Source organism: Phocoena sinus, chromosome 1, assembly GCF_008692025.1.
Source record: "Phocoena sinus isolate mPhoSin1 chromosome 1, mPhoSin1.pri, whole genome shotgun sequence".
In the NCBI taxonomy this organism is placed as follows: Eukaryota; Metazoa; Chordata; class Mammalia; order Artiodactyla; family Phocoenidae; genus Phocoena; species Phocoena sinus.
This window is the reverse complement of record NC_045763.1, coordinates 164,308,197-164,335,583: the sequence shown is the minus strand read 5'-3', so window position 1 is coordinate 164,335,583 and position 27,387 is coordinate 164,308,197. Positions and strand designations below refer to the sequence as shown.

Sequence of the window (27,387 nt, the reverse complement as noted above, 5' to 3'; positions counted from 1 at the left end):
AAAGAATTCTTCAAAATGTAATTTAATTACCTAAAAAATAAAACAAAATCAAGATGAAGCTGTTTTTATTTCATTTTGATGAAGCAGTTTTATCAGCATGTTGAAAACTTACTAAAGAAAGAAATTTTAGCTATTCTATCAACTAAGTCCTTCTGAAAACAACTGTGGCCAAGAATTCATGATCTTTAATGATAAAAAATAAAACTGCTAAATCTTAGAAGTTTTCAGCATCTGATACCGAAACATTTTAGAAGGAAAAAGCACAAAGAGCAAAACTTTCAAAAATGTGTCAGTTATGTATTGTTTTATTACAAAACAGTATTCACCATATCTTACTATACAAATGGAAAAATATATGTGTATACATACATGTAATACATGCAAAAAAAAAAAAAAGGCCTGGAATTAAATTCACCAAATTAACAGTAGTTATGCCTTGGTGATAAGATTAAGAAATAAATTTGCGGGAGCTTATCTATGCTTAAGTTTTCTAGAATGATTAAACATCACTTGGATAATAAAATTGATTTTTTTTTTTTTTTTTTTTTTTTTTTTTTGCGGTACAGGGGCCTCTCACTGTTGTGGCCTCCCCTATTGCGGAGCACAGGCTCCGGACACGCAGGCTCAGTGGCCATGGCTCACGGGCCCAGCCGCTCCGCGGCACATGGGATCCTCCCGGACCGGGGCACGAACCCGTGTCCCCTGCATCGGCAGGCGGACTCTCAACCACTGCGCCACCAGGGAAGCCCTAAAACTGATTTTTTAAGGAATCAATAATGAAATTAGTAAGATAAACATAAAGTACCATTTTTATTCCCTGGGCCCTTGCTGTGAGATATGTAATAAGGCAAATAAATATCTGTCTGACAATGCTTTTCTAGGGTTACCATACTGCCTTAACTTTAGCCGGGGACTAAAAATAAACAATCAAGAAATATATCTTAAATGTCCATTAGAATGGAATATTATTCAGCCATAAAAGGAATGAAGTACTGATGCATACTACACATAGATGAACCTTGGGAACATTATGCTAAGTGACAGAAGCCAGACACAAAAAGAAACATCCAGAAAATTCAAATCCATAGGGACAAAAAGTAGATTAATGTTTAGCAGCGGCTGGGGGGCAGGCAGAATAGGGAGTGACTCTGGAGGATGGAGTTTCTCTCTGGGGTGATAAAAATGTTCTGGAATTAGTGGTGATAACCTTGTGAATATACTAAAAAAAAAAAACCCTACTGAATTATATACTCTGTAGGGTGAATTTTATGGTCTGTGAATTATATCACAATTAAAAATGCCTACTACATACTTACTATGTGAGAAATATAAAAATATCTTAAAAGAAATAAAATTTACTCATGAAAAGATTAGAGAACAATTTAGTACCAAATTTCATGAGTGAGGCTGTAGGTAAAATGGAAATTCAGAAAAGAGAAAGATGAATGTGATCTGAGGTAAACTGAGGTTTCAACAAAGAGGCATAAATTAATGGAAAGCATTAAGAAATAATATAAAAATAATAATCTATAGTAACCTTACTTCCAAAATTCCATCTTTTCCTGACGCTTCAGACTTTTTTTTTTTTTTTTTTTTGCGGTACGCAGGCCTCTCACTGTTGTGGCCTCTCCCGTTGCGGAGCACAGGCTCTGGACGCGCAGGCTCAGTGGCCATGGCTCACGGGCCCAGCCACTCCGCGGCACGTGGGATCCTCCTGGACCGGGGCACAAACCCGTGTCCCCTGCATCAGCAGGCGGACTCTCAACCACTGCGCCACTAGGGAAGCCCCAGATTTTTTAAAACACCATATTCTCAAGAAAATAGAGGTGACTTCCTTAGCTTCTTTCCCATATGGAAGCAAGGAAAATGGAGTTCCCTAGAGTTAAATCCCCTGGGAGGCTGCCGTGAGAATTCCGGTTATTCTCACTGACTCACAAATGTGTTCCTGGGAACTTGTGAGGTAAATTAACTTCATCATAAACAGTGCAGCAATAATCAGATCAAAACAACACATGAGCCTTTACAGCTGCACCTGCAGCTACGAGGACAATAAATTGCTGGGGCATCTGAAAATGCTCATGACGTCTAGCTTGGATGGAACAGAGGAGATGGCTTTTCTTCCCTTAAAAGCTGGTCAGCCCTTCTCAGTGACATACAGACATCAACCGTTAACTTCTTTCCAACTTGTAAATCAAGAACTTCATTTTTTTATAGTATGAGCCACAAAGAGAATAGATTACCCAACAAACAACAGGAGTCAAATCTAGAGTATACTTAAGGGCAGAGGCTATAACAGACAGATCACATAGGGCAATACAAATGGTAAAACTTGGGGGTGGGAGGATAAATTAAATTAAAACAACAAGGCATCACTTACAACTATTAATTAGTCTTCTGTTAAAAGATAAGATCTAACAGAGATGAGGTTGTGAGAAAGTGATTCATTCAAAGACATAATGATGGTACTAAAAATTGTTAAAAATCCCGTTTAGAGGGCTTCCCTGGTGGCGCAGTGGTTGAGAGTCCGCCTGCCGATGCAGGGGACGCGGGTTCGTGCCCCGGTCCGGGAAGATCCCACATGCCGCGGAGCGGCTGGGCCCGTGAGCCATGGCCGCTGAGCCTGCGCGTCCGGACCCTGTGCTCCGCAACGGGAGAGGCCACAACAGTGAGAGGCCCGCGTACCGCAAAAAAAAAAAAAAAAAAAAAAAATCCCGTTTAGAAAGTAAAATGAATCATGTATCAAAAACCATAAATTTATGTATACCTCATGAATTATCCCTAGAGAAATAAATAAAATGAAGAAAAACTCTAAATGCCTGAAGATTTTCACTACGGTGCTCGATCAATAAACAGCAAGATAGAAAACTAAATATCCCGTAAGTTAAGCAAGGAAAAGTAAGCTAAAATACAACTGCTGGAAGGACTATGACCCAGCTACCAACTACTGTAAGTATAGTGTTAGAAAAATGGTAAGATAAAGTTATAAAACAGTAATATTAAGTGGTAGATTGTAACCATTTAAAACATCTGGGGATTTCCCTGGTGGTGCAGTGGTTAAGAATCCGCCTGCCAATGCAGGGGACACGGGTTCGAGCCCTGGTCTGGGAAGATCCCACATGCCGCGGAGCAACTAAGCCCGTGCGCCACAACTACTGAGCCTGCACTCTAGAGCCCGTGAGCCACAACTACTGAAGCCCGCGCGCCTAGAGCCCGTGCTCCGCAACAAGAGAAGCCACCACAATGAGAAGCCCGCGCACCGCAACGAAGAGTAGCCCCCGCTCACCGCAACTAGAGAAAGCCCACGCGCAGCAACAAAGACCAAACGCAGCCAAAAATAAATTTAAAAAAAAGTCTAAAACATATGGACACAGGAACTGACTTGTATGGAATACGTAAGTGAAATCCGTGTATTAGGAGATAGGGTATAGATGTCACTTTAAATTTGGTAAATCTCAATGTTAATATATTTTTACAGTAATTTACAATTTAAAAGTACACAACACAATACAAACTGTGATAAAACAATGTGAAAATATTTCAGTAGAAATAGTAAATGTGGTTCGATTCTTAAAGTGATCAATCTGAAGAGAAAGAAGATTTAGGGAAAGATCAAACACTACGTTAAGCTGGGCCAGGCCACACCTCCCCACACGCTGTGCACAGTAATTCACACCCGTCATGTCTGAAGGAAGGTTTGCCTTTCCTTCCAAAGTGATCCAAAGTCACAGACAATTTTCACTTAAAAAGAATAGATCAAAGATTTTTTTTTTTTGCGGTACGCAGGCCTCTCACTGTCGTGGCCTCTCCCGTTGCAGAGCACAGGCTCCGGACGCGCAGGCTCAGCGGCCATGGCTCACGGGCCCAGCCGCTCCGTGGCATGTGGGATATTCCCGGACCGGGGCACGAACCCGCGTCCCCTGCATCGGCAGGCGGACTCTCAACCACTGTGCCACCAGGGAAGCCCCAAAGATTTATTTTTAAGAGTTCCATTTTTACAGGACATGTATTCACTGTAACTATAATGTTATGCTATTAACACAAGAATGACTCATTTCAAAGAGGGATTATTTCAGATTAAAATTTGGAAGACTTTTCCAAGAGGAAATTAAAAAAAAAAAAAAACTGGCCGGTGCATTTACAAGAAATGTACTTGTGTCAGAGGCCAAAGTTTATTCCTTTGATTGAAAAAACCATGTGAAGTTCCACAGAAAGAAAAAAAGAATTAAGATTTAAGACGTTCCCTGTCAGAGAAAGGAAATTAACCTTTGCAATAACACCTTCAGAGCTTTGATTTACAAAAACTCAAATTGCTTAGGTTTACCTAAGAGGGAAAAAAAAAAAAAAGAATGTAAGAGGAGAAAAAAATTGTCCTTTAGAGAAAAATGAACAATCTGTAAAAAGAGTGACATAAATCCTCCCCAATCTTACAACTCACAGGAAACTCACCACAGGGACAGCCAGGTAATAATGCTCGTAGTGAGATTAAAGTCAAGATGGGTTTTGTATTTAATAATTCCTCTGTGGAGAAAGAATGTAATGAATGAAGGAAGCCCCCAGACTTCCTTCTAGAAGAGGATGCTGCCACTAGGCTTCCTATAACTGGTCAAGAAAAACAACCTCTCTTAACACTCATACATACAGAAAGGGGATTTGATTAAGACATAGCAACAACCAAAGCTTCTTTCAATCTCTCAAACGCACAGAGCCATTCAGCCCAACTACGGCTTACAACCCTGGAAGGGGGTTAGAAATGAGATGCAGAGAGCTCCGATCTTCCGGGGTTTTCAGCGTCCTGCCCCTCGGAGTTCCGGCTGTCTGCTCCCGTGGTCGCTCTGCTGGCAGGGAGCGTGCACCGAAACACTCGGTGGCTCACTTGGCTCCCTATCTTGGACACACTCCGCCCTAGAGGTGGGCTGGGCTGCCGGCCTTCTGTAGGAAGTGTGCTGTCCCGTTACCCCAGTTATCCCAGCCTGGTCGGCCCTTCCGCCTCTCCCCCCATCTCAGTGGGCAACCCAACAGAGGTCTCTGTGGAGCCTCCCTCAGGAGCAGCGGGGACACTACAGCTTTGAGTCCTTTCCCTCAGAGAGATGCTCTCCAGCCTCCCTGATGATCAGTCCAACCTTATTACAGTTATCTGATGATCACTGCTTACAGAGGCCTATTATGACTTCTGAGCCGTCTCTCCTGCCTAGAGTTTACTCTCGAGGCCATTAAACTGCTTTATTAAATCTTCATCAATTACCATGAGTTACATCTACTAATGTTGTATTAAAGATCAATGACATTTAAACCTACTTCTACACTAAATGTACCACTCATACACCACATGTACTGCCTTTTTAGCATGGAATATTTTAAACATCAGTCCATCAGTTTCTATGAGATATCTGAGTTACATAAAAAAAAATTATAAAATCATATTCAATGGATTTTTTTTTTTACATCATAAGCTATTTCTTTGGTCACAATAGCAAGTGAGTAGAATCTAGAAATCAATGACACATTCGTCTCAATACCAATTTGAACAGTACTGTTAAAAAAGTTCATCACAGGGTTTCCCTGGTAGCGCAGTGGTTGAGAGTCCACCTGCCGATGCAGGGGATACGGGTTTGTGCCCCGATCTGGGAAGATCCCACATGCCGCGGAGCGGCTGGGCCCGTGAGCCACGGCCGCTGAGCCTGCGCGTCTGGAGCCTGTGCTCCACAACGGGAGTGGCCGCAACAGTGAGAGGCCCACGTACCGCAAAAAAAAAAAAAAAAAAAAAAGTTCATCACATATGGGATATCCTAGCCATTCATTCAGTGTTACCTAGAGTACCCAATCATTTTCTGAGATAATTACCATTCTGGGGAAAATGACACAGCACATATGAAGTGGTTACTTTAATTGCGGGAAAAATTCATTACATACTAAAAACTAGCTGGTCTTAGGTATCTGATTACATAAGCACTTCATCTTACGTCAACAGAACAGTCACCTCCCCTGAGACTGAGTCCTATCCCATCAACGTCAGTCACTGTGAAGAAGTTCCTCCTTCAGTTTCCTCTCAATCCCAACTCCTTGTTGACTGCAACATCTTTCATGCACTCATCCATTAGGATTTACCGAGAACCAGTGTCACACTGGGAACAGTGATGGGAAAGCCTGCACTCTTTGGGGCGGGAAGAAGAGACTGATGATAGACAAGTGAGCAGATGGTGTCTAAGGTGACGTGACAGAAAGTGATGCAGGTGATGAGAGGAGGCAGCCAATCACGGCTGGGGGAGGCATCTGGTGAGGGGCAGCTGAACTGAGGCTGAAGGAGCCGGCCACTCGACACATCCGGGGACGACATTCCATGCGACGCGGCCCTGAGACGGGGACGGGCCTGGCCTGTTGCACGACCACAAAGAAGGCCAGCGTATCAGGAACACAGGCATGTGTGGGCGAGGGCAGAGAGGCGAACAGCTGATGCAGGGCCTTGTAGGTCAAGAATAAGGGATGCGGCCTGAAGAATGAGGGAGAAAAGTCACTAGAGTGGTTCTCAAGGTGTGGTCCCCAGACCAACAGTATCAGCATCACCTGGGAACTTGTCAGAAATAGAAAGTCTCGGCCCCTGCCTAGACCTCCTGACTCAGAAAACCTTGGGGTGGGGCTCAGCAATCCCACTGAAGTTTGAGAACCACTGCATTAGGGGGTTATAAGCAGGGACGTAACATGAAGCTAAGTTTCTGGGTAACGTGTTGTAAATAAAGTAAAGCATTAGTTGTTTCACCAACAGATAACAGCAGTGCACCTTAATCTGTACAGTGTATATTAACTATTATAACGCCGATGGTTAACCCAGTGACAATGTCAAAACATCACAGACTTTTATACCTGTAACTTACATAATACGGAACATCAATTATACTTCAATTTTAAAAATCAGATTCATAAACAATGCTATTTGTCTTTGCATATTTTGAATTTCAAGGAATTTCTGGTCAATTTCAAGAAATACTAAGACCCAGGGGCTTCCCTGGTGGCACAGTGGTTGAGAGTCCGCCTGCCGATGCAGGGAACACGGGTTCGTGCCCCGGTCTGGGAAGATCCCACATGCCGCGGAGCGGCTGGGCCCGTGAGCCATGGCCGCTGAGCCTGCGCGTCCGGAGCCTGTGTTCCGCAACGGGAGAGGCCACAGCAGTGAGAGGCCCGCGTACCAAAAAAAAAAAAAAAAAAAAGAATCTGCCTACCAATGCAGGGGAAACGGGTTCGAGCCCTGGTCCAGGAAGATCCCACGTGCTGCAGAGCAACTAAGCCCGCGTGCCACTACTGAAGCCTGCGTGCCTAGAGCCCGTGCTCCGCAACAAGAGAAGTCACAGCAATCAGAAGCCCGCTCACCATAACGAAGAGTAGCCCCCGCTCACCACAACTAAAAGAAAGCCCGCGCACAGCAACAAGGACCCAATGCACCAAAACTAAATAAATAAATTTGTTTAAAAAAAAGAAAGAAATACTAAGACCCAAAACGCATTTTAAATTATCTGCCCCACAGTTAGGGCCTCAAATCACCAAATGAGAAATCTAGAAAACCCACTCTTTTCCTCACTTCCCTCCCTAGCATAGCTCACGTTTCCTCCACCCTATTCTTAGTGTCAAAGTCATCCCTATCCTTCTCGAATAATTCCAAGCCATAAAACTGCCTCCAACCCGGTCCCTCCCACACATACACACCTCCAGCCGGAAGTAAACTTTCTCTTTGCTTCCCATACAACCACTCACACCACAGTTGTTTGGATCCCTGTCTTTTCTGTCTCACTGATATATAAATTCCTTTGGGACAGGGGTTTTGGTCCTTAAATGCTTCCTCCTCCCAGTTTTTCTCCTCCCCCTGCAAAATACTACACATAGCAAATCAGTAAAACGTGTTTGTTCAACTGAACCAATAACACTGTGGTTCGAAGACTCAAAGTTCCCCAGAAGATGGGAACGTGAACAGGAGACGGACATGAAGAGAGCATGTTCACGTCATCAGGCATGAGAAGCGTTTATACGCGAACACATGGTATAACTTCAAACAGAGCTTTCTCAGAGCCAGACAGTGTCTCAAGTGAAGAAAACAAAGCATTCTGCTAACTTTGGGAAAACCTAAGAAATCTTGTCTCTCCTTTTCAACTATGCCTGAAGCCTGATTTAGACAGATTTGAAATTCCACCGAAGCTTTAGGCTACTCTGCTTTAAATGTCTGTCATAGACAAACAACAAAGTAAAAGAACTAAAAACATATATTCAACTAGTTCATTCTCCATCTCACCATCTCAACCATTCTGTAAGCTTAACGTTGGTTACTATGCTTTCTCCAAAACTGAGTACTGCTGTTTTGTAGGCATGTGTCTTGTTTTACATAAAGATACTGTTACAGACCTCATTCTATCTTTTGCTTTTATTCACTAAGCACCGTATTTTTTAATAGTTTTCATTGGAGTATAGTTGATTTGCAACGTTGTGTTAGTTTCTGCTGTACTGTAAAGAGAATCAATTATATATACACATATATCCACTTTTTTTTTTTAATTTATTTATTTTTGGCTGTGTTGGGTCTTTGCTGCTGTGCGTGGGCTTTCTCTAGTTGCGGCGAGCGGGGGCTACTCTGTTGCAGTGCATGGGCTTCTCGTTGCGGTGGCTTCTCATTACGGAGCACGCGCTCTAGGCACGCGGACTTCGGTAGTTGTGGCACGTGGCTCAGTAGTTGTGGCTCACGGGCTCCAGAGCACAGGCTCAGTAGCTGTGGTGCACGGGCTTAGCTGCTCTGCAGCGTGTGGGATCTTCCCGGACCAGGGATTGAACCCATGTCCCCTGCCTTGGCAGGGGTATTCTCAACCACTGTGCCACCAGGGAAGCCCTATATCCAACTCTGTTTTAGATTCTTTTCCCATATAGGTCATTACAGAGTATTGAGTAGAGTTCCCTGTAAGCAGTGTATTTTTAAGATCCATCCATGATGCCATGAGTACAACCAACCCACTGCTTCTACTTCTTTCCTTTCTACCTCGCACTTTGCTATGGAAGTGGTCCTCCATTTTCAAAGATTTCATCTCTGGGAAAGCTTAAAACCCAACTATGGACACAAATTTAAATAGGCAAGAACTACCCTCACCAAAGAAAATCAAAAATAATAATATTCATCACCCAAACAACATTTATTAAATGCCCACAGTGTGTCAAACACTGTGCTCTGCGTTAGAAACACAAAGACGAGAGGACCGGCCACACACTCAAGCAGCACACAGAGCAACACAGGGGCACAGCATACATGTGACAACGGGAGAACTTCCTGGTGGAGATTCAGATGACGTGCAGTGAGAACAGGGAAAAAAAGCACTCCTTTCAAGGAGTACTACTGAACCGAAAACTGCAGGATGAGTAAGACAAGCAGGAAGAGGGCCATCCAGGCAGAAAAACATCACACGTAAAGGCATGAGGAAACCTAGCATGCTATCCTCACTGCAATCCTGGAACTGCTGAAACAGGAAGGTGGGAGGACAAACAGAAGAGACAGGTCACTTTTCAACCGGTGAGCCGCAGCTGCGCCGTAGAAAGCTACAACGTACAAAACTTGTGTTACACACACAGGGGATTATGGCAAAGTCAGATGGCACAGAGCAGGTGGTGGACGGCAATATACAAGAAGGTGCAACTTACCGTGAGCGAAAGGAAAACGGATCAGGCCCCACAAACAGTCCTAATGCAGGGTCCCTGGGAGCACGTGCGAGGTGGTGAGCAGATCTTCCAGAACTGCCCCTCGATCCCGAAGGAAGGCCGGCTGAGCAGTGAGGAGGTAGCTGCTCTTCCATTCAGCACAAAGCAAACACACTATTTACTCCACCTCCACGGTGGGTGCTGGGTTTGAAGTGCTGACTTGTTCTGCGTTTTGAGTCTTTCAATCACTTCCACTGCCCACTGAGAGGCAAAATATTCTGGAAGTCTATCTTGACACAAAAAGGCCGAAATCGGGGACCTTGAAGATGGCGGAAGAGTAAGACGCGGAGATCGCCTTCCTCCCCACGGATACACCAGAAATACATCCACACGTGGAACAACTCCTACAGAACTCCTACTGAAGGCTGGCAGAAGACCTCAGACCTCCCAAAAGGCAAGAAACTCCCCACGTAACTGGGTAGGGCAAAAGAAAAAACAGAGACAAAAGAATAAGGACGGCACCTGCACCAGTGGGAGGGAGCTGTGAAGGAGGAAAAGTTTCCACACACTAGGAAGCCCCTCCGCGGGCGGAGACTGTGGGAGGCAGAGGGGGGAGTTTCGGGACCGCGGAGTAGTGCACAGCGACGGGTGCGGAGGGCAAAGCGGGGAGATTCCTGCACAGACGATCGGTGCTGACCGGCACTCACCAGCCCGAGTGGCTTGTCTGCTCACCCGCCGGGGCGGGCGGGGCTGCGAGCTGAGGCTCGGGTTTTGGTTTTGGACGGAGCTCAGGGAGAGGACTGGGGTTGGCGGCTTGAACATAGCCTGAAGGGGTTAGTGCACCACGACTAGCCGGGAGGGAGTTCGGGGAAAAGCCTGCACCGGCCGAAGAGGCAAGAGACTTTTTCTTCCCTCTTTGTTTCCTGGTGCGCGAGGAGAGGGGTTTAAGAGCGCTGCTTAAAGGAACTCCAGAGACGGGCGCGAGCCGCGGCTAAAAGCGCGAACCCCAGAGACGGGCGCGAGCCGCGGCTGAGGGCGCGAGCCCCCGAGACGGGCGCGAGCCGCGGCGGGAAGCGCGAGCCCCAGAGACGGGCGCGAGCCGCGGCTGAAACCGCGGACCCCAGAGACGGGCGGGAGACGCTGGGGCTGCTGCTGCCGCCACCAGGGGGGCTGTGTGCGAGCACAGGTCACTCTCCGCGCCCCTCTTCCGCGGAGCCTGTGCAGGCCGCCACTGCCGGGTTCCCGGGATCCGGGGACAGCTTCCCCGGGAGTACGCACGGCGGGTCTCATGCTGGTGCAGCGTCACGCCAGCCTCTGCCGCAGCGTCACGCCGCCTCTGCTGCCGCAGGCCCACCCCGCACGCAGTGCCCCTCCTTCCCCCATCCCCCAACCCCCGGCCTGAGTGAGCCGGAGCTCCCGAATCAGCGGCTCCTTTAACCCTGTCCTGTCTGAGCAAAAAAACAGACGCCCTCCAGCGATCTGTGCGCAGGGGCAGGGCCGGGTACAAAGCTGAGCTCCTGTGAGCTGTGAGAGCAGGGAGGAGAGGGGGAGGTCTCTCCCGGCAGCCGCGGAGGCGGCGGATTGAAGCTCCACAATCAACTTGATGTGCCCCGCATTGTGGAATACCTGAATAGACAAGGAATGATCCCAAATTGAAGAGGTGGAATTTAGGAGCGAGATCTATGATTTTTTTCCCTTTTCCTCTTTTTGTGAATGTGTACGTGTATGCTTCTGTGTGAGATCCTGTCTGTATACTCTTGCTTCCACCATTTGTCCTAGGGCTCTATCCGTCCATGACTTTTTTTTTAAAAATTCTTTTTCTTAATAATTAAGTTTAATTGTAATAACTTTATTATACTTTACCTTCGTTCTTTCTTTCTTTCCTTCCTTCCTTCCCTCCTTTAGACAACGAATCACCCCAAATTGAGGAGGTGGTCTCAGGGAGCAGGATTTATGATTTTTTCCTCCTTTACCTCTTTTTGTGAAGGTGTATGTGTATGCTTCTGTGTAAGATTTTCTCTGTATAGCTTTGCTTCCAACATTTGTCCTAAGGTTCTATCCGTCCCTTTTTTTTTTTTTTTCTAAATATTTTTTAATTCAATAACTATATTATACTTTATTTTATTTTTACTGTATCATCTTTCTTTCTGTCTTTTTTCCTTCTTTCCCTCCTTCCTTCCTTCCTCCCTCCCTCCCTCCCTCCCTCCTTTCTTTCCTTCTTTGCTTCTTTCTTCCTTCCTTCCTTTCCTCCTTTCCTTCTTTCTTTACTCATACTTCTACTAATTCTCCCTACTTTTTCTCCCTTTTATTCTGAGCTGTGTGGATGAAAGGCTCTTGGTGCTCCAGCCAGGAGTCAGGGCTCTGCCTCTGAGGTAGGAGAGCCAACTTCAGGACACTGGTCAACAAGAGACCTCCCAGCTCCACATAATATTAAACGGTGGAAATATCCCAGAGACCTCCATCTTAACACCAGCACCCAGCTTCACTCAATGACCAGCAAGCCACAGTGCTGGACAACCTATGCCAAACAACTAGCAAAACAGGAACACAACCCCACCCATTAGCAGAGAGGCTGCCTAAAATCATAATAAGGCCACAGACACCCCAAAACACACCACCAGACGTGAACCTGCCCACTAGAGAGACAAGATCCAGCCTCATCCAGCACAACACAGGCACTAGTCCCCTCCACCAGGAAGCCTACACAACCCACTGAAACAACCTTAGCCACTGGAGACAGACATCAAAAACAACGGGAACTACGAAAGTGCAGCCTGCAAAAAGGAGACCCCAAACACAGTAAGATAAGCAAAATGAGAAGACAGAAAAACACACAGCAGATGAAGGAGCAAGATAAAAACCCACCAGACCTAACAAATGAAGAGGAAATAGGCAATCTACCTGAAAAAGAATTCAGAATAATGATAGTAAGGATGATCCGAAATCTTGGAAGTAGAATGGACAAAATGCAAGAAACAGTTAACAAGGACCTACAAGAACTAAAGATGAAACAAGCAACGATGAACAATGCAATAAATGAAATTAAAATCACTCTAGATAGGATCAATAGCAGAATAACTGAGGCAGAAGAACGGATAAGTGACCTGGAAGATAAAGTAGTGGAAATAACTACTGCAGAGCAGAATAAAGAAAAAAGAATGAAAAGAACTGAGGACAGTCTCAGAGACCTCTGGGACAACATGAAACGCACCAACATTCGAATTATAGGGGTTCCAGAAGAAGAAGAAAGAAAGAAAGGGACTGAGAAAATATTTGAAGAGATTATAGTTGAAAACTTCCCTAATATGGGAAAGGAAATAGTTAATCAAGTCCAGGAAGCACAGAGGGTCCCATACAGGATAAATACAAGGAGAAACACGCCAAGACACATATTAATCAAACTGTCAAAAATTAAATACAAAGAAAGCATATTAAAAGCAGCAAGGGAAAAACAACAAATAACACACAAGGGAATCCCCATAAGGTTAACAGCTGATCTCTCAGCAGAAACCCTACAAGCCAGAAGGGAGTGGCAGGACATACTGAAAGTGCTGAAGGAGAATAGCCTGCAACCAAGACTACTCTACCCAGCAAGGATCTCATTCACATTTGATGGAGAAATTAAAACCTTTACAAACAAGCAAAAGCTGAGAGAGTTCAGCACCACCAAACCAGCTTTACAACAAATGCTAAAGGAACTTCTCTAGACACGAAACACAAGAGAAGGAAATGACCTATAGTAGCGAACCCAAAACAATATATAAAATGGAAATAGGAACATACATATCGATAATTACCTTAAATGTAAATGGACTAAATGCTCCCACCAAAAGACACAGATTGGCTGAATGGATACAAAAACAAGACCCTTATATATGCTGTCTACAAGAGACCCACTTCAGAACTAGAGACACATACAGACTGAAAGTAAGGGGATGGAAAAAGATATTCCATGCAAATGGAAACCAAAAGAAAGCTGGAGTAGCAATTCTCATATCAGACAAAATAGACTTTAAAATAAGGACTATTAAAAGGGACAAAGAAGGACACTACATAATGATCAAGGGATCGATCCAAGAAGAAGATATAACAATTGTAAATATTTATGCACCCAACATAGGAGCACCTCAATACATAAGGCAAATACTAACAACCATAAAAGGGGAGATCAACAGTAACACATTCATAGTAGGGGACTTTAACACCCCACTTTCACCCATGGACAGATCATCCAAAATGAAAATAAATAAGGAAACACAAGCTTTAAATGATACATTAAACAAGATGGACTTAATTGATATTTATAGGACACTCCATCCAAAAACAACAGAATACACATTTTTCTCAAGTGCTCATGGAACATTCTCCAGGATAGATCATATCTTGGGTCACAAATCAAGCCTTGGTAAATTTAAGAAAACTGAAATTGTATCAAGTATCTTTTCCGACCACAACGCCATGAGACTAGATATCAATTACAGGAAAAGATCTTTAAAAAATACAAACACATGGAGGCTAAACAATACACTACTTAATAATGAAGTGATCACTGAAGAAATCAAAGAGGAAATCAAAAAATACCTAGAAACAAATGACAATGGAGACACAACGACCCAAAACCTATGGGATGCAGCAAAAGCAGTTCTAAGGGGGAAGTTTATAGCAATACAAGCCCACCTTAAGAAGCAGGAAACATCTCGAATAAACAACCTAACCTTGCACCTCAAGCAATTAGAGAAAGAAGAACAAAAAAACCCCAAAGCTAGCAGAAGGAAAGAAATCATAAAAATCAGATCAGAAATAAATGAAAAAGAAATGAAGGAAACAATAGCAAAGATCAATAAAACTAAAAGCTGGTTCTTTGAGAAGATAAACAAAATAGATAAACCACTAGCCAGACTCATCAAGAAAAAAAGGGAGAAGACTCAAATCAATAGAATTAGAAATGAAAAAGGAGAAGTAACAACTGACACTGCAGAAATAAAAAAAATCATGAGCGATTACTACAAGGAACTCTATGCCAATAAAATGGACAATCTGGAAGAAATGGACAAATTCTTAGAAATGCACAACCTGCCAAGACTGAATCAGGAAGAAATAGAAAATATGAACAGACCAATCACAAGCACTGAAATTGAAACTGTGATTAAAAACCTTCCAACAAACAAAAGCCCAGGACCAGATGGTTTCACAGGTGAATTCTATCAAACGTTTAGAGAAGAGCTAACACCTATCCTTCTCAAACTCTTCCAAAATATAGCAGAGGGAGGAACACTCCCAAATTCCTTCTACGAAGCCACCATCACCTTGATACCAAAACCAGACAAGGATGTCACAAAGAAAGAAAACTACAGGCCAATATCACTGATGAACATAGATGCAAAAATCCTCAACAAAATACTAGCAAACAGAATCCAACAGCACATTAAAAGGATCATACACCATGATCAAGTGGGGTTTATTCCAGGAATGCAAGGATTCTTCAATATACGCAAATCTATCAATGTGATAAACCATATTAACAAATTGAAGGAGAAAAACCATATGATCATCTCAATAGATGCAGAGAAAGCTTTCGACAAAATTCAACACCCATTTATGATAAAAACCCTCCAGAAAGTAGGCATAGAGGGAACTTTCCTAAACATAATAAAAGCCATATATGACAAGCCCACAGCAAACATCATCCTCAATGGTGAAAAACTGAAAGCATTTCCACTAAGATCAGGAACAAGACAAGGTTGCCCACTCTCACCACTCTTATTCAACATAGTTTTGGAAGTTTTAGCCACAGCAATCAGAGAAGAAAAGGAAATAAAAGGAATCCCAATCGGAAAAGAAGAAGTAAAGCTGTCACTGTTTGCAGATGACATGATACTATACATAGAGAATCCTAAAGATGCTACCAGAAAACTACTAGAGCTAATCAATGAATTTGGTAAAGTAGCAGGATACAAAATTAATGCACAGAAATCTCTGGCATTCCTATATACTAATGATGAAAAATCTGAAAGTGAAATCAAGAAAACACTCCCATTTACCATTGCAACAAAAAGAATAAAATATCTAGGAATAAACCTACCTAAGGATACGAAAGACCTGTATGCAGAAAATTATAAGACACTGATGAAAGAAATTAAAGATGATACAAATAGATGGAGAGATATACCATGTTCTTGGATGGGAAGAATCAACATTGTGAAAATGACTCTACTACCCAAAGCAATCTACAGATTCAATGCAATCCCTATCAAACTACCACTGGCATTTTTCACAGAACTAGAACAAAAAATTTCGCAATTTGTATGGAAACACAAAAGACCCCGAATAGCCAAAGCAATCTTGAGAACGAAAAAAGGAGCTGGAGGAATAAGGCTCCCTGACTTCAGACTATATTACAAAGCAACAGTAATCAAGACAGTATGGTACTGGCACAAAAACAGAAAGATAGATCAGTGGAACAGGATAGAAAGCCCAGAGATAAACCCACGCACATATGGACACCTTATCTTTGATAAAGGAGGCAGGAATGTACAGTGGAGAAAGGACAGCCTCTTCAATAAATGGTGCTGGGAAAACTGGACAGGTACATGTAAAAGTATGAGATTAGATCACTCCCTAACACCATACACAAAAATAAGCTCAAAATGGATTAAAGACCTAAATGTAAGGCCAGAAACTATCAAACTCTTAGAAGAAAACATAGGAAGAACACTCTATGACATAAATCACAGCAAGATCCTTTCTGACCCACCTCCTAGAGAAATGGAAATAAAAACAAAAATAAACAAATGGGACCTAATGAAACTTCAAAGCTTTTGCACAGCAAAGGAAACCATAACCAAGACCAAAAGACAACCCTCAGAATGGGAGAAAACATTTGCAAATGAAGCAACTGACAAAGGATTAATCTCCAAAATTTACAAGCAGCTCATGCAGCTCAATAACAAAAAAACAAACAACCCCATCCAAAAATGGGCAGAAGACCTAAATAGACATTTCTCCAAAGAAGATATACAGAATGCCAACAAACACATGAAAGAATGCTCAACATCATTAATCATTAGAGAAATGCAAATCAAAACTACAATGAGATATCATCTCACACCAGTCAGAATGGCCATCATCAAAAAATCTAGAAACAATAAATGCTGGAGAGGGTGTGGAGAAAAGGGGACACTCTTGCACTGCTGGTGGGAATGTGAATTGGTTCAGCCACTGTGGAGAACAGTATGGAGGTTCCTTAAAAAACTACAAATAGAATTACCATATGACCCAGCAATCCCACTACTTGGCATATACCCTGAGAAAACCAAAATTCAAGAAGAGTCATGTACCAAAATGTTCATTGCAGCTCTATTTACAATAGCCAGGACATGGAAACAACCTAAGCGCCCATCATCGGATGAATGGATAAAGAAGATGTGGCACATATACACAATGGAATATTACTCAGCCTTAAAAAGAAATGAAATTGAGCTATTTGTAATGAGATGGATAGACCTAGAGTCTGTCATACAGAGTGAAGTAAGTCAGAAAGAAAAAGACAAATACCGTATGCTAACACATATATATGGAATTTAAGGGAAAAAAATGTCATGAAGAACCTAGGGGTAAGATAGGAATAAAGACGCAGACCTACTGGAGAACGGACTTGAGGGTATGGGGAGGGGGAGGGGTGAGTTTTGACAGGGCGAGAGAGAGTCATGGACATATACACACTAACAAACGTAGTAAGGTAGATAGCTGGGGGGAAGCAGCCGCAAGGCACAGGGATATTAGCTCGGTGCTTTGTGACAGCCTGGAAGGGTGGGATGGGGACAGTGGGAGGGAGGGAGACGCAAGAGGGAAGACATATGGGAACATATGTATATGTATAGCTGATTCACTTTGTTATAAAGCAGAAACTAACACACCATTGTAAAGCAATTATACCCCAATAAAGATGTTTAAAAAAAAAAGGCCAAAATCGAAATCTACTGGGCTAGACAATAAAGAAACTTTGTATCTAGCTAAGGAGGTTATATCATAGTCTGTAAGTAATACAAGTCAGTCTGGAAGAATTCTGGAGGGGGAAGAGACAGAATGCTGTTTCAGAAAGACCACCACGGGGTCTTCCCTGGTGGCGCAGTGGTCAGGAATCCGCCTGCCATGGCAGGGGACACGGGTTCGAGCCCTAGTCCGGGAAGATCCCACATGCTGCGGAGCAACTAAGCCCGTGCGCCACAACTACTGAGCCTGCGCTCTAGAGCCCACGAGCCACAATTACTGAGCCCGCATGCCACAACTACTGCAGCCCATGCGCCTAGAGCCCGTGCTACACAAAAAGAGAAGCCACCACAATGAGAAGCCCGCGCACGGCAAGGAAGAGTAGCCCCCGCTCGCCACAACTAGAGAAAGCCCGCGTGCAGCAACAAAGACCCAACGCAGCCAAAAATAAATCAATTGATTAATTTAAAAAACGAAAGAAAGACCACCACGAAGTAGTGTAAGAAAGACCACCACGAAGAAGAGTACAGATGGATTGAAGGCATGAAGAACAGTAAGAGTAAGAAGATAATTAAGGAGAGGATCACCCCAGTCCAGGCAGGTGAGGGGTGATGCAGAAGAGGAGCACCAGGGAATAGAGAGGAGGGGTCCGTGACAGTGATGAAACCATTATGGGAGAAAACAGAAGAAAGGAAGGAAAGCAGGATAACGCCCAGGACCACTGAAAGCAGCAAGCAAAACCTACCAGAGAAAGGATCCTATCTACTTTTAAAATAAAAGTGTTATACAAAATAGCACCCCCCCACCCCGCCACAGTGGTTGAGAGTCCACCTGCCAATGCAGGGGACACAGGTTCGTGCCCCAGTCCAGGAAGATCCCACATGCTGCAGAGCGGCTGTGCCCGTGAGCCATGGCCGCTGAGCCTGGGCGTCCGGAGCCTGTGCTCTGCAACAGGAGAGGCCACAGCAGTGAGAGGCCCGCGTACTGCAAAAAAAAAAAAAAAATAGCCCCCCCCTTTCCAGGAGATCAATAAATTAACAAAAAACGACCTACACATCACAAACCAGCTATCAGTTAGCAACCAGATACTGTTGGGGCGCAGAAAAACACTGGCACGAGGAGACCCTTTCTAGAATTCAAGTCACCTCTGACTTGAATTTCCTAGATCGCTGGCTGCTTTGTATTTGTCAATAAAATGAAGATTATCACAGCGCTTAAAAAAAAAAAAAAAAAAAAAAGGAACTTGTAGGTGAAAGTATCAGAAGCTTCCAAGGTGGTGTGGTCACATGGTCAAAGGCACAGTTGTTGTAAAACACTTGCAGGGTTATGGCTTCTGTAAGAAACCTGATGTGCCCCTCTCCGTTTAAAGAACCACGGGGACAGAAGGCGGCTTTCTCTCAAGCTCTGCAGAGCTCTCTAATGATACAAAAAGTCTGTTTGGGCTTCCCTGGTGGCGCAGTAGTTGAGAATCTGCCTGCCAATGCAGAGGACACGGGTTCGAGCCCTGGTCTGGGAAGATCCCACATGCCGCGGAGCAACTAAGCCCGTGAGCCACAACTACTGAGCCTGCGCATCTGGAGCCTGTGCTCCATAACGGGAGAGGCCGTGACAGTGAGAGGCCCGCGCACCGTGATGAAGAGTGGCCTCTGCTCGCCACATCTGGAGAAAGCCCTCGCACAGAAACAAAGACCCAACACAGCCAAAAATAAATAAATACATTTAAAAAAAGTTTGTTTTCTCTTTAGTCCCATAGGAGGAGCTTGTGGACATGTTACCCTCCCCATCCCTGTCCTGGTCTTAATCCCAACCCCGGGCAGGTGTTACTGTTTCTTCTCTCACCCTTGAAGCTTCTGACCGCCTAAAGCAAGTCACACACTGTGTGGACTGAGCTCACATCCAGTTCACACTAACAGCTGGGCCCTCGGTGTGATAACGCTTTTATCCATCTTAGGTGGTTTTCTGTAGTCTTCCTATGACGTGGGTTATCAGTCTCTCGCGCCATGATCCATTCTCACACAGCAACGGAGGGATCTTTTCTAACCTCTCAGATTATGTCACTTTTACTGCTTAAAACTCTTCCAGTGGCTGCCACATCCCCTCCCCTGCCACCTAAAATCTTCGCCCCAGCCCAGGAAAGCCTACACGCTGCACCTCTCCACCTCCGCTCCTGCCACCCGCCCCCCAGCCTGCTAATCTCCAGCCTCGCCATCCCCATTGCTTCCTCCGGGCCTTTACACCAACCCCTGGGAATTCTGCCTACTTGATATGCCCCTCCCACAAATCTTCACAAGACCAGCCCCTTCTTGTCATTCAGGTCTCAGCCGAAATGTCACTTCCCTGACCATCCAATCTAAAGCAGCCATCCCAGTCACGTGATGCTATTTAAATCCTACATACCTCTCATGTTTTGTTTTTTTACTTTCCATAGCCAACCCCCTCTAAGCCCCACACTAAACTTCTTGAAAGGTAAGCTCCCTGAAAACTCTCTTCTTCTTTCCTGTGTCCATGGCACTTAGAACAGTGGCTGGAATACAGCGGATGTTCACTAAAAATACCTGTTGAACAGATGTTGTCTCCAAAAGGCCATCCAAAAACAAGCAGCAGGTTCATGAGGAAGAATGAAGAACGATGATTTAACGTGATGTCGTTTGACATCAGTCCCTAGTTTACTTCCGATAAATTCATCTGGCTAAACTGAATCACTATTCCTCACTATACAGACAACCCTGGGGCAGCAAGGGGAGATGCTGTCACTCTGCCCCCGCCCGGAGATCCCACCAGCAGTGGGCATTCCTTCAAGTCACTGCTGTCCCTCTCAAGCTGCTGGAAATGACTGCACAATGACGATGGCAATCTCTCAGCGGACGCCACGCTTTCTTGCCCTGCATGGCTCCCAACATGCCTACTTTACTCTGCCCTTTCTTTCCTACCTCATCACCTTCACACCCTGTTTAAAGATACCGTCAAAGAAAGATCATCCAACACCCCTCCTACAAAAGGTAAACATTAAAAAGAAGAGAAAAAAAAAAAAGGTAATCATTACACCCCTTCTCTTTCCCTGCTGACGTGGAAGAACTAAGATCTCTATGGAAGTATTAGACATAGAGAAAACTAATAGTCACTGAGATGTTTACTCTGTACAGGGTGAGGTCAGCTCCACATCAGTCGAAACTCGGTAAGAAACATTTACCAATCTTCTCATCCAGTTTGGATTTAAATATGGGAAGATACCTCTGTTTTCCTTTTTCTACGTCAAAAATAATTATAGTTATGCTCTGAAAAGCAATATTTGAAGTTATCATTAGCCAAAAGAACATCATGACTACTGTCCTGCCCAGTATATAAAAACATTCTAGAGGGACTTCCCTGGTGGTCCAGTGGTTAGGATGCCGCGCTTCCACTGCAGGGGGCATGGGTTCAATCCCTGGTCGGGGAAACTAAGATCCCACATGCCATGCGGCTCAGCCAAAACAAAACAAAACAAAACAAAAAACCATTCTAGAACATTTCTTCACAGGTAGACCTCGTTTTCATTTCATTTCTGCCAAGTGACCTGCAGTAAATTACCGAAACCCTTTGAGCTTGAAATTCCTTATCTGTTGTATGAGAAGGGGGTAGCCTCGCTTCACAGGGTCATAAGGAGATTATCTGGGATGAGCAGCCTAACCTCGGGGCAGGTGTTGGGCACACAGGGGTTCCAGGAGAAGCTCCCTCTCCATCCTGGGTGGGAAATGAGAGCACAGGGCTTTCACCCATGCTGGTTTACAGAGAAATTGTTCATCCCACTGTGGAAGACCAATACACTGCCTTGACCATTTTTTATTTTTACCACTAGCAGTTTCAACTGGTATTCTACAATAGTTTACTTTCCTAAACTTGCACCTTAGGGATTTCTGGTAGATGTTTCAAATTTAAATAAATAGTACTAAGTTATAAATGTTTCTAGAAAAACCACTGAAATATGCATTTCAAAAGGGAAAGTTCAGTATTTACTGGCCCCATGAACATTTTCAATGAAAATCTGGTTCCACTAACCAAATAAATCATTTGTTTTTTGGATAAATTTTATGTAGAAAAGAGCTAAAAATGGCCACAGTGGCTGAGTCTGCAAAGCTACTTTTCTTGCACATGATCTAACTATGTTGAGAATTTGCGTTTCTTCGATAAGATAGTTTTCTTTTGATAAGACAGTATGCACAACGTTTTAAGAATCCTCCTTAATGCTCAGTGCTCCTAAAGGATCTCCTTAATGACTAAGACTTCTTGGCTCTCCCCAACAAGATGAAAAATTTTACTGTCTCACCTACCACTCCAGCGTAAGTATACCTCTCACATGGTCTGTCATCTCTGTGTGCTTTTCTCAATGACATCTGATTAAGGAAAATGTTCTGTTCAGTACCTAGCACATCGTCAAACAAAAAGGTGTTTAAATAATGTTGGACTTGACTACATGGCATGAGCTGAAAAGAACACCCTGGATTCCTGAATTCTTATATCCCATTCTTCATATTCTTTGTGATACTTGTTAGTAGAGAAGGGTGGTGAGAGGTTTACAATACATGACGGCAAATCATACCAACATGTATTGGTACGCAGTTACCCTATTTGAGCTGGAGAGAGGCTGGACCTCACATGCGCTGCAAGAATGGCTCAGTGTTAAGTTAGCTTTAGAAAGACTTTTTAAGGAGTCTCACACACTACGGTAGATTACCAAGAGATAAAGGTCTACAGTATTCCTTAAAAGCTCCAGAAAAGAGAGGTTTTGTTTTCTTGTTTTTACTGTCGGCTGCTGGGGGGCAGGGGACGTGAAGAGGGAGAGAAAACAGTTCTTCCTAGAAGCAGTGTATTAATAAATGACCCTCCGTGTCCCTCCCAGGTAAAGAAGTTCTAAGTTAATTTTTTAAATATAAGCAGGTACACGTTTGTGCTACATTTCTTTATAAAGTCTAAATCTGGTTTCTCTGAAACAGGTAAAAATACAGAAATTATTAAATGCTTTTCAGCTTTTAATTAGTGTAGTAGAAGTCACAAGGCAACAAATTTCACTACAGCACATGAAATGTGAGATACTTTGCACATTTTTTAAAATAGATGATTTGTTTAACAGCCTTTGAGAATTACAATTCTATAGAGAACCTACCTTAAACTTTCTTCTGGAATAAAACCTAAACTAACTCACTACATTACTACTCAACAACAAAAAGAAATTCTTTCAGGACATGGTATAATCATAATAATACAATGTTCCAATGCTATATAACTTGAAAGGTTTGTAATTTCAAAACACAATTTCAGTTTGGGAAAATATGTGCAAATAAAACCAGCACTTCGCTTCCCTGGTGGCGCAGTGGTTGAGAATCCGCCTGCCGATGCAGGGGACGTGGGTTCGTGCCCCGGTCCGGGAAGATCCCACATGCCGCGGAGTGGCTGGGCCCGTGAGCCATGGCCGCTGAGCCTGCGCGTCCGGAGCCTGTGCTCCGCAACGGGAGAGGCCACAACAGTGAGAGGCCCGCGTACCGCAAAAAAAATAAAAAATAAAAAAATAGTAGGGGCAAAACCAGCACTTCTACATGAAACTAATACAAGTATTTCAGCAGAAGTTAAGCTCTTGGACTGTACATCTAACGAAGCTGCACCTAGTTGCCTTTAGAAATATATAAATCCGACTGACCAGGTATCAAACTTCTAAAGGAGCTACTACAATATCCCATTTTTTTGGTCCCAGACTCCCCAGACTAGAAGCTCAAATAATCAGATATTATTTCACAGCATCATGGGATAACTAGAAATAATTATGATACCTCTGAAGCACCAAAAGATAAGAAGCCATAAACCTAAAAATAAATCATGATTAGTTCAATTGAGCTCTTTAAAATAAGCTATTATTTTCTCGAAAATATTATCCGTATTAGGGCTACATGATAAAATTTGTTTAGGCAGAACACTAAATTAAATAATCAGAAAAACCATTCTCCAAGTCATTAGGGATAAACAGGCCATCACTATTTCATTTAAACTATTAATGTAAATGTGAAGCTGCAATATGGGATTCAAATGTAAAATTATCCTTTGTGCCACTTCATCAAACTGCGCTGTAAATACACTCAGTGGCCACCAGGCACATGTGACTGTTTCGATGTAATTAAAATTAAATATATTTTTTAAAAAAATTCAATTCCTTGGTCCCACTAGTCCCATTTCAAGTGCAGTGGCTGCAGGTGTCTGGTGGCTACCACACTGGACAGCACAGATACAGTTCATTTCCATCACAGCTAGATATAAATGCCAAATATATGACATCAACCACTGAGACAGGCAAATTCAAGTTCTCTGGCCTTCCACGTGGCACTGCAGAATACTGTGTGTGGTTTTGTGTGTAGATTTTGTTACTTCACGTTTCAGCAGCAAGTACAAACAAAAATTTTTATAAAACTATATCTAAAAAGAACAGTGAATGCTTTTAGAGTTAGCTAAGCTCCTTCATAAAAATATTCTTCTTTGAATACAACACTTCACAAAATGAAAGTAATGAAAAAAAGATATCTGATATAATTTTAAATGGCTGAGAAATTTTGCTTTTAATGATGATTTCCCTTTATTTGATAAGTAAATACAATATGAGAGTGGCTCACTAAAAAGCCATGCTGTCAAACTGCAAACGACGCTTTCTTTAATGAAGAAAAAAATAAGGTGTCAAGTATGAAAGAAGAATCAGTTTCTCCTCACCAAGTTGTGGAAATATCACAGAACCAGACATACTAACTATGGCAGGTATCTGAAAATGAGTGTAATTATTACCCCCTTTTCTGCAATAACCTATCATTACCTCTATTGTGATTCTCAGCGCTTGTCTACTTATTTTTAGTTAGCCTGCTAAAATGCATCATCCCCTTCTGGTGTGGGGTCCAAGTATCACTTCATGTCCCACATGGAAGAAAATCACTTGATTCTCTAACGTTTGGTGAGAAAACACATGAACACAATTTATTTGCACATTTTTAATATAATGCAGCCTAAATATCAACAGCAAATTATTTTTAGCATGCCTTTAAGAGCAATCAAAAATGTACTCTTAATGCCACAGAACTATACACTTAAAAACGGTTAAAATGGTCATTTTTATGTTACGTACGTTTTACCCCAACAAGAAAGTATATCAAGGCAACTATCTACTTTCTGAGACTATCCATTTTTCCATATTAAGCATAATGCTCTTCCTGATAAATTAGAATTTTTCAAAGTAATAAATTCAAAACCTCACTTGGTGGAATAAAAATCCATATTAAAAGCTAAAGAGAAGAATATATTTAAGAAAACAGTCTTATTTTCAAGTACCCCAAACGTTACAAGATAAAGACACATATAACATGAGGTTACTAAGTGAAAATTTGTTTCATATTTTTGTATGTCACAAGTATTAGAATCTCCAGTTTAACCAATATTGCAAATTCAGGAGTTCTTATCTAGCAACTATTCTAAGCGAGGCAATGAGGCACCAACTGCTTCATAAACAGTAACTCTAATCCTCCCAACCACCCTAAGAGCTACTATCATCCCCATTTTGCAGATGGTGAAACTGAGGAACAAATCAGTAAAAAAGAAAACGGTACAGTCACAAAGGTAGGAGCTGAGCAAATACTGCGCTTGCCATCACACCACAAGTCTCATTAAGAGTCTACTGACATTAGGAAAGGCAATCAGAAGAACCATGCTGCTAAATTAAATATAGTCTAAAGAGCTACATAAATTTTTATAGATTGTGATGATCTGGTATGCAGTTGGGAGAAATAAAACTTTCATAAGCATTAAGAAAGCCCAAAGAATACCTTCCTTCTTCAAGGAAGAAATCATATTGCAACAACGCACACTTGTTGTCTTGCTCCTATTTTTAAGAAGAATTCACAGACAACTTGCAAAAGTTATTTTAAAGCAAAGAAATGTAAATCCAAGGAATAAAAAATTTTAACAGCAAAATCCCTCACCCTTATCCAATGTCCGTATTTTAATATTGGGCATTCACATCACAAACCTAACTTCATAACCAGGTATTAAACTAAAATAGGATGCATAATGCTATTAACACTTTCAAATTCCCTGAATCCTGTCAGGGCAAACTATCCCAAACCATCTAAACTCAATTATCAAATCCGATAAATTAAGTGTGTCCAGTACGTGAAAGTTGAGGGACGCCCTCCTTAACAAGCTAGGGGGCCTGGGGACAGGATATTATATTCTGCATCTGTGACTGCATATAAACAAAATTTGTCGCCACTCATTCCACAGATTGTATAAAAGTAAAAGAAAAGTTGTTTCTTTAACAAATGAAGCCATAAGAAAACATCGGATGACTGCAAGATGATCCCGCTTCAGTGGGAGAGGTTTAAGTACAACTTCCTCGAGGAAACAATACTACTGAAGTCTGCATAAGCCATTTGCAAGCCTCCAGGTTCTGCGACCGTTGAAGGAAAGGGGCATTTCAAATGTCTCAAACCAGCTGTTCACCTGTGTCCTGGTGGCCACGTCAAAAGCCTACAGAGCCTATAAACAACTCCCTAATCTTCTCAGAGGTCTCGCTAAACAAGTTGTGGGAAACAGCAGGAACCAGGCAAATGCGTTTACTGCGACCAAAACCTTTGAGGTTGCATTTATTAAAACCAGTTTCCAGAGAGAGATAGAGTGGTTTGGCTGCCGTCACAGCTATCAAGATCGAAATTCAACTAAAAATAAAGCAAGAGTTCTCTTTTCAGTAGGTATATTTCCCTCCAACTTAAAGTTGTTTGTTTAAAGACAAAGCAAATAACAAGATTCCCGGTTCCCTTGTTCTTGACCTTCAAGAACTGCAAAAAGTCAGGACCCAACCAGAGAGAAAAAGAAAAGTTCGAGTGGCTGCCTCACCGACTCTGGAGCAGTTGCTGCAACCCCTCCCCGCGGTGAGGGTCTCCCCGCTCCGGCAAGCAGGAGCTTGGGGTGGAGAGCCCCGAGGATGGAGCCGCAGCAGCTCTCCCGAGGTTTGCAACGCAAAGACCACCCGCGACGCGGACTCAGGCCCCCGGGCTCCTCTCGGGACCTGCACGAAGGCGCGCACCAGACCCCCGCCCGCGACCCCGCACACTTCCGACCCCGGCCCCGGCCCCCACCCGCCAGCCCGCTTACCGGCATCATTTTGGACCCGAACCGCATCGAAGCGGATGGCCAGACCGCGGCTCGGAGCCGAGTGGAGGCGCTCAGGGGGTCGCGCGGTGCGGGGGTGGGGAGCGCAGAGGGAGGCCGCCCGGGAGGCGGCGGACCTGTTGCAAAGCGACGGCGGGTGGTGGGGCGGCGTGCGGGTCCGCAGAGTTCTCCCCGCGCTCTGGGGCGCCACCGAGCCCCGGGCCCACCTCCGACCGGGCCCCCGGACGCGGCTTTGTCTACTCAGCGCTCGCGACCGCCCGGACTCCCCCAGCTTTGCTCCGAAACCAACTAATCCCGGGGCCTGGCCCCCGCTGAGCCCGCGCCGGCTCCGCCCCCCGCGCGGAGCCCCGCCCGCGGCGCGCGAGGCTGGCTGGGGGAGGGGAGGACGCGGGGACTGAGCCGCGCGCGCCTGCGCGGGCCCGCGGCAGGAGTGAGGCGAGGCGGCTGGCTTGCGCCCGGGTTGGCGGGCGCCAGGTCACCTTTTCTTTATTTGCCTTCGGACGACGCGTCGCCGGGGGCGCGCGGCGGAGCGACCGGAGCGCGCGCCTGCAGGCGGGGCCGGGGACT

At 43.9% G+C, this 27,387-nt stretch overlaps 1 protein-coding gene across 2 annotated transcripts in view; it reads right to left on the bottom strand.

Annotated features, from left to right (window-relative positions):
* The window catches only part of TP53BP2 (tumor protein p53 binding protein 2), an 80,595-nt gene extending 53,436 nt beyond the window's left edge, over positions 1–27,159 (bottom strand). Inside the window, exons 1-2 of one of the 2 annotated variants that reach the window (XM_032605875.1) lie at positions 26,803–27,147; positions 9,664–10,134 (exon numbers count right to left, since the gene is read on the bottom strand). Coding sequence is in view for 1 of the 2 variants with exons in the window: in XM_032605867.1 (XP_032461758.1) it covers positions 26,803–26,829 (27 nt within the window). In the remaining variant the exon portion in view is untranslated. Of the gene's footprint in view, positions 1–9,663; positions 10,135–26,802 lie in introns of both variants that reach the window. The other variant, XM_032605867.1, reaches the window with a different exon arrangement.
* Positions 27,160–27,387: the final 228 nt, after the last annotated feature.